The sequence below is a fragment of the Thunnus albacares genome, chromosome 20 (assembly GCF_914725855.1).
Source record: "Thunnus albacares chromosome 20, fThuAlb1.1, whole genome shotgun sequence".
NCBI classification, from domain to species: Eukaryota; Metazoa; Chordata; class Actinopteri; order Scombriformes; family Scombridae; genus Thunnus; species Thunnus albacares.
Window position 1 is genome coordinate 26,238,117 of NC_058125.1, and position 13,219 is coordinate 26,251,335.

Below are 13,219 nucleotides of genomic sequence, written 5' to 3' on the forward strand. Positions count from 1 at the left end.
GCGCACCTCCTACTCTGCACTCCAGCAGTCTGCCTCTTCTGCACCATGCCTCAGCCTGCAGCTGAATCTTCTGGTGCTAGCTGCCCTTCCTGGCCTCCACCTTCATCGCCAACCTCCAGATCGGCCCTGCATGTCTCGTTGTCCACCTGGTCGCCCTCCGGAGTGACACCAGCCATCTGTCCTGCACCCCAGTTGCCCTCCCGAGCGACTTCACCCGTCTGTTCAAATGTGAGGATTCTTTGGACAAAACAAGATTTTTTAAAATGAGCTTGAGAGCTTGAAATTGTGAGGGACATTTTTCACTTTTTTAATGGATAAAATTATAATGCACACGTTCTAATATCAGGGTACTTTGAAATAATTAAATTACATGGCTACAGTATATACAGTCACTTCAGAAGTGATTCAGATGCCTTCACTTTTTGCACACTTTATTGTGTTGGAGATTTCATTTTAAATTGATAAAATCAGTATTTTTTCCCATCAATCTACACAAAATAACCCATAATGTCAAAAGTTAAAACATGTTTTTATAATTTTTTGCAAATTTATTAAAATCAAAAAGTGAAATCTCATTTACAAAAGTATTCAGACCTTTAATTCAGTACTTTGTAGAAGTCTCTTTGGCAGCAATTACAGCTTTAAGTCTTCGTGGGTAAGTCTCTACCTGAATGTGGGCAGTTTATCCCATTCTTCCAGACAGATCCTCTCAAGCTCCATTGTGGGAAGCGTCTGTGAATTGCCATCTTCAGGTCCGTCCACAGATGTCCATTTAAGTCTAGACTTTGGCTGAGCCATTCAAGGACAGTTAGAGACTTGTCCTGAAGCCACTCCAGTGTTGTATTGGCTCTATGCTTCAGGTCATTGTCTGGAGGCATTTCTCTGCCACCCTCTTCACTTGAGGGACCACAAATTCCCAAAGAGACAAGGTATGCACACATTCACACATCGATCTCCTGGATGTTTTCATGGACATAGAAGTGATGAATATGGAATTAATGCTGGAGTTCAAAAATGAGGTGGCTGTTGATGCCAGTGGGGTTTAAAGAGAAGTGTACACTGCTTTCTGGCTTTCTGGGAGAAATTCCTGGAACAATGTGAAGGGGAAGAGGAGCGAGTGCCAAGACTGAGACCTCACTTTTCAGAAGCTCAGTGGCAAGTACTCGGAAGGATTTGGGCAAAGGGACTTATGGGCCATGGTCTGACTCTTATGAGACTGTCAAAGGCTTTTATTTTGGCCTGTATCCTTGCTATTGATTCAGTAGATATTGCAGTGCTGATGTCATCTTTCTCTAATTACTTATCTGATGGCAACCGGATTACTGTTGAAAGGGCACTTCAGGGCACAGTGGAAGAGAGCAAAAAAGAGGATTTGCTTGACTTGTTCTCACGAATGGGTTCACATTGCCTCCTTTCTGAGCAAAACACAAAGGTAGCCATTGAAACAATACCACAAAGCCATGCCGCAAGAACCCAAATACACAATAAACTGTTTTTCTCGCAGCCTGACAGATGTGCAGATGAATCTATCTCATAAAGCTAATGTGCTGTATTTGTATGAGTCAAAGCGACAAACAAGAGGATGGCTGAAATGCTGCAAACAGAGTCTGTGGTTCTGTCACAGAAAGAGCAGACGACATTTAACCACTTGCAGTGATACAAGTTCTATCTGGTAACTTCTCGCCATGGACATAATATAAGGTGCTAAATGCTAAAAGTATTAACCTGAGAATCTCCACACTACTGTCCATTTTCATTACTCTATGTTGTTATACATCAAGTGCTGTATTCATACTCATCTGTGTTTAAGTTCTATAAGAGTTAGGGTCAATATTTCTTATAAAAATGTATAAAAAGATACTGTGCAATGTCAAAGGTGTCGCATGTGACAATGAACCAACAGAGAATTATCAGAGAATCTGCAGCTCCCTTCAGCTTTACGGAGTTTCATAGAGTTTCAGCTCATTTTTCAGCTGTCTTTACTGTTCTGGTTCACTCTCAGGGCTCTAAAAGCATCATTTTCAGACACGGCAGGCAGCTGCTTTCAGAGAAAACACATTAAATATCCACTGTACACTACCTGTTCAGCAGCAAACAGCAGACAGACACAGTTAGCTGTAGACTAGCTGGTGAACATAGTGGAGCATTTAGCAGCTAAGGAGCCAGATATTTCCCTCAGGAGTTGGTAGAGAGCAAAAACAGAACTAAAAGAGAGTGAATACTTGACTTAGATTCACAGAGTGGACAAAACTGTAACTGCTGGATGTGGAAATAACGAGTCAACTTCAAAGGTGATATGTAATGTTTGTTCACACCTTGTTTCCATTCACCTGTCCCAAAAAATCAGTATTTACATAATGAATACTTGCAGACATGTTGTTGCACATTTTATAGTACTGGCTTGTCACTTTACAATGTTCTGTTTTCTGTATTTGATGTTGAATCTGTGCAGTTTGCCACAATTCAAAGGCTCAGTTCATGATTCACTGATTGAGTCAAACTGTTGTCACAAGAGGAAATCCAAAGTATGTATATATATATATATATATATATATATATATGTATGTAGAGCAAGGAGTCCTGCAACAGATGGTATGCCCCCCACCCCCACCCACAGATGCCTGATCTTAACATCATCAAGTGTGTCTGGGATTACATGAAGATGGAACCAACTGAGTCACCTAAATCCACAGAAGAACAGGAACTTGTTCTCCAAGATGTTTGGAACAACCGACCCGCCAAGAACCTTGAAATATTGTGCACAAGCGTACCGAGGAGAACTGGCAAAGTGTGATCACACCAATTACTGATTTGATTTAGTAATTTTCTCTTTACTGAACTTTGTTTGAAGCTAAGTGATAAATAAAAACTATGCATAGCATTATTTTTGAACGCATCCTCACATTAATTTCGGTGCCTAAAACCTTTGCACAGTACTGTATATAATTATATATACATATATATATAATTATATATATATATATATATATATATATATATATATATATAGAGAGAGAGAGAGAGAGAGAGAGAGAGAGAGAGAGATACTGTTTACATTGTTGGGCCATTGTATAGAGTTAAAATACATGTTTCACTTGTGAAATGCTTGTTTTTTATATTGTCAACAGTTTACATAAATTAGCCATTCATCATTCATATTATTCTTTGATATTGATGCAACAGTAGGGGTCTAATCAGGGACAGAGGGATCTCATCCTCAGTGGTTTGGTCAGACAACAGTCAAACTCCTTCACTTGGAAAAAAAAAAAGCATTTACATTGTGAAAATGAAAACATAGAAAACCCTGATTAGAACCATGGCTGCTCTGTTAGGATGGCCTCAATAGCAACTATGTGTTTACATTTAGCTGAACTGACAGTCACACATTAAGGTTAGAAACTGTACAAAAATCAAGGACATACAGAAGAGTATGCAATAACATCACTTGTAACACCAGTTGTTATACTTGGTGGTTACTGATACCAATGTAGTCTAAATTAGTAAATATAGGTGTCAGGTTAAATCTGATTAAGAACTTTCTAACAATTCCTGTTGATTTCTGCACGAGTAGGCCAACCAGCATCACATCATTTTGTAAAATAAGGTAAGCCTCATAATAAACATCCAATGTCCACCTCTAGACCAGGACCCATAAACATTACTGCAACACTGTGTATCAGAAAAAAAACAATGAAATAAAAAGATGGACAGATTAGTCTTGTGATACCAGACAATCGGAGATCTCCCCACCTATTGTTCATCTGGGGATTTCTAAATGCACGGTAGTCACTTAAATGGCAGCAAGAACAGCCACTAGCAAACCTAAGCCCCTTACATTTTGTCAAGGACACACCTTAGTGGAAATGATGCTCTCCCCCCATTCTCCTCCATAGTGAGCTGCATGTCACTGCCCCAGTATGAAGGGCTGCCATAAAGACTTTGGACTGGTTCATTGTTTCACAGTTTTAACAACCAATGCTGGGAGTTTGTCCTCATTCCTCTTTTGAGGCGATTGAGTGGTAATGCAATTAAAGAATACCATGTTTTAGATATGGGTGTCAGGTTTGTAAGTAACGAGTTAAAAACAGTAGCTAAAAAGGACATGACGTAAACGATCACATCATCTCACCTGGATTAGTCCAAAAATCGTTATCTTTCAGGTCTGTCAATAGGCTATCTAAAACTCTGTACACTACTTTCATAGAGATCCCCACCAGGATTCTCTTCTTTGGTTGGGTGTGCTAGTCCCCCTCCACATAACTGTCAATTCTCTGAGTGTGCTTGGACCGAAGAAGACATTGAAAGTCCTGCACGTCCATTTTCTGTGCCAAGGTCCTCTCTCACAACATCCTTTAAGGCGCTCAACTGCTTCAACATAATACCCTCCGATTACCTTGGGATCGCTGTTGGTAGTACAGGCGTTGAGCCAGATAATATGATCAATATGCCAGATAAAATTTGGTCCCTTTGAGAAGTAATTCCGTCTCTGGAAACGTCTCCTTTTCCTGAGTGAAACCCCTCTGGGATCCAGCTCTTTCATAATCAAGCTTACAAGTGCAGTAACTGGTCACAAATGAAACCTACTGCTTTCTTCTGGAGAGACCTCTTCATCTAAGAATTTGTTTAAGTTTACTTTCATTAATTACATAACCAGGCCTATTGAGCAGTAGTACTATATCACAGGATCCGGCATCGTTGCTGTTTCAATGTACACTGGAAACATTTCAGAAGCATCCTCTCTTTAGCAGACACATTTCTAACATAGTTCAGAGTTGTTTTGCTTTTTACAGCAGATTGAATGCATGTTTGCAGCTGGTTTAGATGATTTGTGGCTCTACTTGAATATGACCAATGCTTTCTCTTTGAACTATCATTTTAAATGTCACGGCTGCTGTCATTAACCTGTAGTTTTGTTAATTTTGTCAAATGATGTCATGATCATAAAATAATAATTTTATCTTCATCAGCAGCTTGGTAATGACTGCTGGTTAACAGGTAGCATTTATGAGCTGAGTTCATCTACATCTGACAACAGAAACAGAAATATATTACAATACACAAATGAGAACGACTATACGGTGAGTTCAGCTGATCATATTCTCTGTATTAAAACAGAATTTGATCACAGAGAGCAGGAGACTGAACTCTCTCTCCGTATCGCTCATTACAAACATTAAAAACTAGTTTTTCTAAATATGTGTGAAGACAAAGTCATTAACAAATTAAATGCATCATTAAAAATTAATTTCGAGTCAATTGCCAATAAATACAAGCATTTATATACATTCATAAGTGAATTTAACACATCCAGCATAAGCAGAAGAGAGTCTGGGTCACACATTTGTGTATCTTGTATCAATTCTTTTCTAGAGAAATGATCAGCTGATCACTTCTCATCACTTTAAGAATTTCCCAGTTAAACTTTGATTGAACATTTGTATCTGATCTACTTCATCCTGTAGTTCTGAATCAGGAGCTTCATTGTTGGCAGTGAGTCAGATACAAGAATGCAGATACAATAAATTAATGTTTCATATATCAAGCTGCGCAGTCAGTCAATTTTCGGGTTTTTTGCACTCAAATATACAATATGTATAATATATGTTGTTGTACAATATCTGCTTGTAGAAACTGCATTATTAAACTTGTTATGGTTCCGTTCAGACACTGTTTTAACTGTCATCTGATCGCTTTCAGCCCTATCAGAGCTGTGTCAAGTTACTGCAAATGAAAACCTGACATTTCCTGCTTTTGCTCCTTCAACTTAAAAGCTTTTAAGTGAAAAACTAACAGGAAGCTTTTATTGCAAAGAATTTATAGGAAATCAAATGTTTTTATAACCTCATTGGTGAAGCTTCATTAGCGGCGCTTTTCTACAATAAAAACAGGTCGACACAACAAAGATCTGGAGATATTTTGAGTTATTTGTTCAGTGAATCGGTTATAAATACAGCAGGGGAGGAAGAGGACGAGCAGAAACAGTCAGAGTGAGATGTTAGATGAAGAGCTGCAGGATACAGACTCTCGCTGCATTTTCTGCAAACAGCACACCTCCAGCAGGTAAACAACTTCTTTCACCTGCCATGTTGTGTGATGGAAACACTCGCAGTGTGCAGCTCAACTCGACTGTTCCCGGCATGTCTCAGAGCAAATACCCCCCAAAACAACAGAAAAACACTATAAGGGAACCTACTGACAAATCATTAAATAATAAAGTATTGGAACCAAGAAGACCTACAATCTGATTCACTTGATATCAGTTCTTATAATGACTTTTTTCTTGTTGTACCATTAATAAAACAAACGTACCTTTCCACATTAATAACCCGGCAGCGGCAGCAGCTCTCTGAGCCCCAAACACGGATGACAACGAGCGGCGAACTCAACGGCAGGGACACAAGGGAGCAATTAAACTGATCACTTAATACCTGTTAATCTGCATTACCTGCCACAAGTGATTAACATCACACACAGGCCGGCTGCCAGCAGGAACATACAGGAACACCACCGCAGAGCCTCCAGACCAGTGTCAACCAACACTGACTAGTTATATCCACCTATGAACGACACGCTTTACATCTTTGCTGTATGTTTTACCGTGTTTTCTTTTATTTATTTATTTATTTATTTTATTTTCATTTGCTTTCAATTATTTGTATTTATTATGTTTTTATTAATTTTATCACCTGGTCCTGTGAGGAACAACCTCTCATTCTGCCATTTGTGTATTTTTATGTAGTTGGAATAATTAAATAAACCGGAAACTGCTGCTCATGACACATAAAAAATTAATCAGCAAAGTAAGAGCTGCAACAATAAGATATTTACACAATTACTGGATATATATTTTTAGACACATCAATAAATATCAGTGTTTTATAGTAGAGCTGCAACAACTGACAGAAAATAAACAACTTTGATCATCAAATAGTCATTATTTAGCGACGGCTTCTCAATTGTGAGAATTTTAGAGTTTTCTGTGACATACATGATAGTAAACTGACATTTAAATACGTCACCATGAACTCTAAGAAATTATAACAGGCATTTTTCAACTATTTTCTGATATTTTTATTGACAAAACAATCTATCAGTTAATCAAGAAAAGAATCAGCAGATTGATCAATAATAAAAAATAATCATTAGTTGCAGCTGTGTTTTATATTATTATTTATATAGAAGATAGTGTGTATTTAACAGATCAATATTAAAGAATGTCAGCTGAACTTTTTTGTGTTCAACACAAAATGTCCCTGTTTAAACAAGCAGAGTTACAACTTTAACTGGAAGAGCAACACTGTCTCCTTTTAAACATTTATATGAGACTGTTGTCCAAAGAAAAATGACACCTGAAGCAACATACAGTATATTTACCTTGCAGCGCCCTCTACTGGCCGTAGCAATCATCACCGGAGGAAAGGAGGAAATCAGGTGACATTATTATAAAGAGACAAATTCCATGTAAGCTGGATGGATCAACAAAATATCAACACGAGAGATCGTTGTCAACGTTGTTTTTTAAAAATCCCTGAATCCCCTGTCCTTAACCACGTGGTTATTATTGTAACCTCCCTTAACCTTAAAGAGGACATATTATGCTTTTTATGATTTTCTGTTTATATACCTTTATGATGAAGGATATCTATGTGTAACATGACCAATCAGAGCAGAGTGGGCTCATCGGGGGGGGGTCTTAAAGAGACAGGCCTGTTTCAGACAGAGGCTGAACTGAGGGGCTGCATAAAGGGCCAGTAGAAGATAAATATGGAGTTTTTAACTGGAAATCATGCAAAAATATTCCAGTAGAGCCCCAGAATATAAATATAGAGCTGGAAATATACAGAATATCCTCTTTAAGGCAGTAGTGTCGGCAGAAATCACAGTGCGAGTGGGCACAGAGGAAATCAGGTGGGCTTAACCCGTCCAAGACGAATCATACTTAATAGGTCCTGAAACGCATATCTTAACCAAAATAGACCTTTACAACTATACTTGCCTGAATGCAGCACAGCCTCATACATCATCTGAGGTAATGTTACAGGCACCAAGACGAACATTAACAACATCGCATGGCCTGAGATGGCGGACGCATGTTCACACAGCTGCATGTATGGATAAAGCTCCACCAGCACCAACATGCTCAGTAAAAATTACACCTGAACATAGTCCGGCACGCCGGCCACAGACGCAGCATAAAATCCAATTGTACACCCAACAAAAACTATACCCAATAAGCAATAATATTAAAGTAGACAATATGCTACTACAGTCCAGAACTGTAAATAAGCAGGAACAAAGAGTTCAGTCTGTGTCCTCACTGATGCAATGATGCCACTTTTTATCTGACTGACAGTTGAAAAGAGTCTTTCAACAGTACAGCTTGTTGCTGCTGGATTCATGGATGTATAAAGAGACCTGGACACAAGAACAGCGTCAGGCTTTTAAGCTAATTTTACATAGCGGCCAAACCGTGTAATTACAACATCACATGATGCCCACTGGCCCAAAAATCTTTTTTCCCATAGACTTACATTGTGAAAGAGAGTCTAGAAAGTCTAACAAAGCCGCATGATTGAATCGTTTTATATTAGTATGTTATGTTTATGTTAAGTTAGCCAAAGGGCTAAACCAGAAGTTAGCCGTCTCAGCTGGTGGAAGTCTCTACTGAGCACGCTCCCCTTAGAGCGGGCGCAGTATGTTTTCATCCGAGTGTTTCCTTACAGCGGGAACTGGCTTTTCATAGTAATGAACGGGGTCCTACCTCCAACGCTGTATCCAGTCCAGGCTCAGCCAGGCCCACCTACAGCTATGCGGCAGCTCTAAATCATGTAAAGATTTTCCAGTAAAAGCCTCAGATTGTCCGTTTTAAGGAAGTATTCCTGTGAACTAAAACCACAATGGGTTAAAATCAAAAACGAGTTACAACGACACTTTTAACTTGGAGAATATTTGCGTTATGAGGTTTCTAAAGTCCAGCAGCAACATATTTCCAATGAATAATCTCATTTAATGTTTATAATTTTATATTGAAATACATTCTTGTGAAGAAACAGTGAAGAACTACAGTCTGAAGATTACTGTGAAGTGTTTATTATGTGGCATTCATATGGTGTCGGAATAATCAGAAAAATTAGTTCCTGACTGGGAAAATTCCAAGCGGCAACCTCCGGGGCTGTAAAATGAAGCCAAAAACTGCAGTTCCTTGAACGACCACTTGAGGCTCTAAAAGCGAGTCAATCCCCATAGACCCCCATGTTAAAATGTCCAACTTTACAGCAGAAATAAACATGTTTACAGCCTGGTACAAACAACGGTTTATGTCTCTGTAGCTAATTTCCTCTTTCATGACAACTGTACGGGGGGTGAATATTTTTATAACTCACATGTTTACATTTTATTAAGCCGTAAAGTTCTGCATAATGAAGGACATGGCTGCTTTTGAGTGACAGGTCCGCCAGCCAATAGGTGGCTTGTTTCAGCCATTTGGCCCCGCCTCTTTACCCATTTTTGATTGGCTGGGAGTTAGGCAGCATCACGCACTGCCAAGATGGCGACGGCCGCTTTGAGCTTCAAAACCAACGGGTGACGTCACGGTAACTACGTCCATATTTTTATACAGTCTATGGAAAATTCACATGAACGCCCCCGAAAGTCAGTACAACAACTCGGAAAGTCGGTGAAAATCTTGGTACACGGCTTGCCAAAAGTTGACGTCATATATTCAGAAACACAGAAATGTTTGGTTGATGGCGAGGAACTTTTTTTCTTATTCACATATTGCGTATAATTTTTTGCTCACATCTAATTTGTAATATGTTATTAGATTGTAACCGTTTGTTGTTGTCCACGTAGAGAGTGACCTAGATTAGTTAGAAAAGTTATTTATTAGCATTAATCCTGATAACAAGTCAGGTAAAGCAATATTTGAGTGGTTTTAAGGAATGTACTGCTGCAGCAACAAGTAGCGTCCGTGTTGTTTCCACATTACGACTTAAAAGCTCATGAACTCAAGTAAGAACGACTTCCCAACTTGGGAAATGGAAGCATCTGAGGAGCACATGAATGCAGCAGTATTTAATCTCCTCCTGTGTGTTTTGTTGTCTGACTCCATATGTTCCAGTGTCAAATAAAAACAGACCCCCCCCCCCCCGCCCCCCCCCCCCCGTGGTAAACTGCTGCAGATGTTTTCACAGAGATAAGTGATTTGCTGACAGATTATTAGCAGTCACAGGAAGCTGCTGCAGCTTCAGTTCAAACAGGATCATTGAGCAATCGGATGAGAAAAGATAAGTCGTCAGTGAGCTCATTCAGGTGTCATTTACAGCTACGGCAGGTTTACTTTCCTGCCTAGTTTGCATTAATGGTAATAATAAAGATAATCACGTTGTATATGTGACAAAACTATAGGTGACACATCTTACATGAGTGTATCGACTTAACCACAGATTTCCACAGGCTGTACTATGTATTATATATTAGAGTTAAGTACTATAACTTGTTTTGTATGTAGTAGTAGTAGTAGTAGTAATATCTTTATTCAGTCATCACACACAATACAATAAGTATAAAGTTGTGACAGATATAAAATTATATTGTATGATTATGAAGCATTGTTCCTGTAATGACTAAACAGAGTCAGAGCTGTTCAGAGAGTTTACCTGAAGCAACAAAATGGTGAAAAACTCCCGTTGTAGTTGGTGACATCTTCAAATATCTAGTTTTATCCGATCAAGATGTTTAATTTGCGATGACATGACATAAGAGATAAGCAGAAAATGTTCGAGATCTTTGCTTGAAAACTGACAAAAATGATTAATATATTAAGTAAAAACTGCTGCAAATGTATTTTCTGTTTTATTAATCGGCTAATTGTTTCAGCGCTTCAACTCTTTTAGATGATGTCTAAAAGTCATTGTGTGAGTTATAACACGGCTGAAAAGTGTTTAATTTTGGAGATACAATTTTTTTTTACCTAACAGCCATATTTATCTTACACTGAATGTAAAATATGAATCTGTAAAAATACTCAGTAACTCCAGCTGTCAGACAAAAGTACATATTGTCTCTCTGGAATCTACTGGAGGAAAAAGAAGAAAATCTCTAAAATGGAAACACATAAACTATACTGATATTTGAACCAGAGTAAATGTTCTGTCATTAAAAAATGTTGGTATCTTCCTTTAAAACAGCTCTCGCATGCATGACCCAGAACTGCGTGCAAGCAAGCATGTGGAGTTAAACTCCGAGGCATCTGCCAGTAAACAAGCCGTAAACCTCATTCACATCAGAAGTCAGTGACCCACATGAACTCAGCCACAGCCAAAGATCGAGGACGCGGGCAGAAAAACAAAAGCTGTAAACCATCTTAAGGAGGCGAGTTTTTCCTCTTTTGAAAAAAAAGGAGATAAGGAAGGAAGGAAGGAAGGAAATAAGAAAGGAGCAGTGGAGGAGGAATTAGCTTACCAGTAGAGTAGCGACAGCCCATCGAACCGCTCAGCCTCCTGAGGGAGTAATGGCATTGCACGACAGTCCCAGACAACAAAAAAAAAAAAAAAAAAAAAAATCCAACACACACACTCTCACACACAAACACACAGCGCCATAAGAAAGTAAGCAGCGGGTGATCTGCAGGAGGATGAGATGAGACGGCAGCAGCGGTTCAAACCAGGTCGGTGGTGTGTGTGACTGGAGAGAGAAGGGATGGAAATCCGCCTCGACAGGGAGAGACACACGCTTACCTTTACTCACTAATCCAGGCTGATACCCGTCCGTCACACACACACACACATACACACACAAACACACACACACACACACACACTACAGAAGAAGCAACTTGAGACTAGAAAGGCTGTATTTTCTAAAAACGTGTCCTTTCTTCAGCTGAAAGATTAGAGCGTTACAGCAAAAAAACACACAGGAAGGAGCTTAAATGTCTTAAAATGTTGCCTCTTTGGGGTTTCAGAAATGCATTTGGAAAGACAAATTACCTGTAAACATTACAGTGATGCTCTTTGAAAGTGTCAAGTGTACAAATACTGTAGACAGAAATTCTAACTTTATTTGTTTGAGTACACAATAGAGTATGAATCATCACTGAAAAATGTGACTAACAAGACAGATGGGAAGAAACAAAGGAAAGAGGAAGATGAGAAAGTGAGACCTGTGTTAAGTAGTTGTAGTTTTATCTGCAGTGGTGCTTTTCTATCAGCAGTAACTATTATTGTAGGTTTTTCCAAGTGTTTATAGTGTACATAAGCATGTATTTCACTATCTTTCACCTCACCGTTCACCTGCAAGGGTATAGCAACAACCCAGAAACATCCTAACAACCACCCAGAAGACACTAGCAATTATGCAGAACAAACAGGAGCAGCTACCTAGCAACATCTTAGCAACCATCCAGGACATATTGATGGTAGTAGTTGTATCTGCAGTGGTGCTATTCTACAGGTAGTGATAGTAGAAGCAGTAGAGCACCCAAAGGACAGTGGCAGTGATCCAAAATGCTCCAACAACCGTCTAGAAACACACACACCATGTACCCAACCACACAGGACACAATTACACTAGTTCAGTTAGCCAGCAAAGTGCACATAAGCATGTACACTAAGTGTTTAACTATCTTTCTTTGGATCTTGAACACATGACCAAGCAACAACCAAGCAGCTAACCCACCATCAACATGACAGGGTAGTGACAACCTCCAAGAAGATGCGATCAATTATGCAGAACACGCTAACAACTACCTAGTAACACCCTGGGAACTGTCCAGGACATGTCTGTGGTAGTAGTTGTTGTAGATGTATCTGTATTGGTGCTATTCTGCAAGTAGTCGGAGTAATAGCCATTGTATTTAGCATTTACAACTACTTATAGTACACATATTAGCATTAACATTAACCACCTCACAGTGGATGCTAGCAAATATCCAGAACCCTTTAACAACCACCTAGAAACACACTGACATGTATCCAACCATGCAGGACACAATTACACTAGTTCAGTTAGCCAGCAAAGTGCACATAAGCATATACGCTAAGTGTTTAACTATCTTTCTTTGGATCTTGAACACATGACCAAGCAACAACCTAGCAGCTAACCCACCATCAACATGACAGGGTAGTGACAACCTCGAAAAATCTAAGCAACCACCAAGAAGATGCGATCAATTATGCAGAACATGCTAACAACTACCTAGTAACACCCTGGGAACTGT

General features: G+C 39.1%; 1 protein-coding gene across 3 annotated transcripts in view; it reads right to left on the bottom strand.

The window, feature by feature from the left end:
• The window catches only part of stxbp4 (syntaxin binding protein 4), a 68,284-nt gene extending 56,361 nt beyond the window's left edge, over positions 1-11,923 (bottom strand). Inside the window, exon 1 of one of the 3 annotated variants that reach the window (XM_044337877.1) lies at positions 11,464-11,923. In XM_044337877.1, coding sequence (XP_044193812.1) covers positions 11,464-11,519 — 56 coding nt within the window. In that variant the 5' untranslated portion in view covers positions 11,520-11,923. Of the gene's footprint in view, positions 1-6,309; positions 6,387-11,463 lie in introns of those variants that run through there. The other 2 variants (XM_044337878.1, XM_044337879.1) reach the window with 2 other exon arrangements.
• Between the last annotated feature and the right edge of the window lie 1,296 nt (positions 11,924-13,219).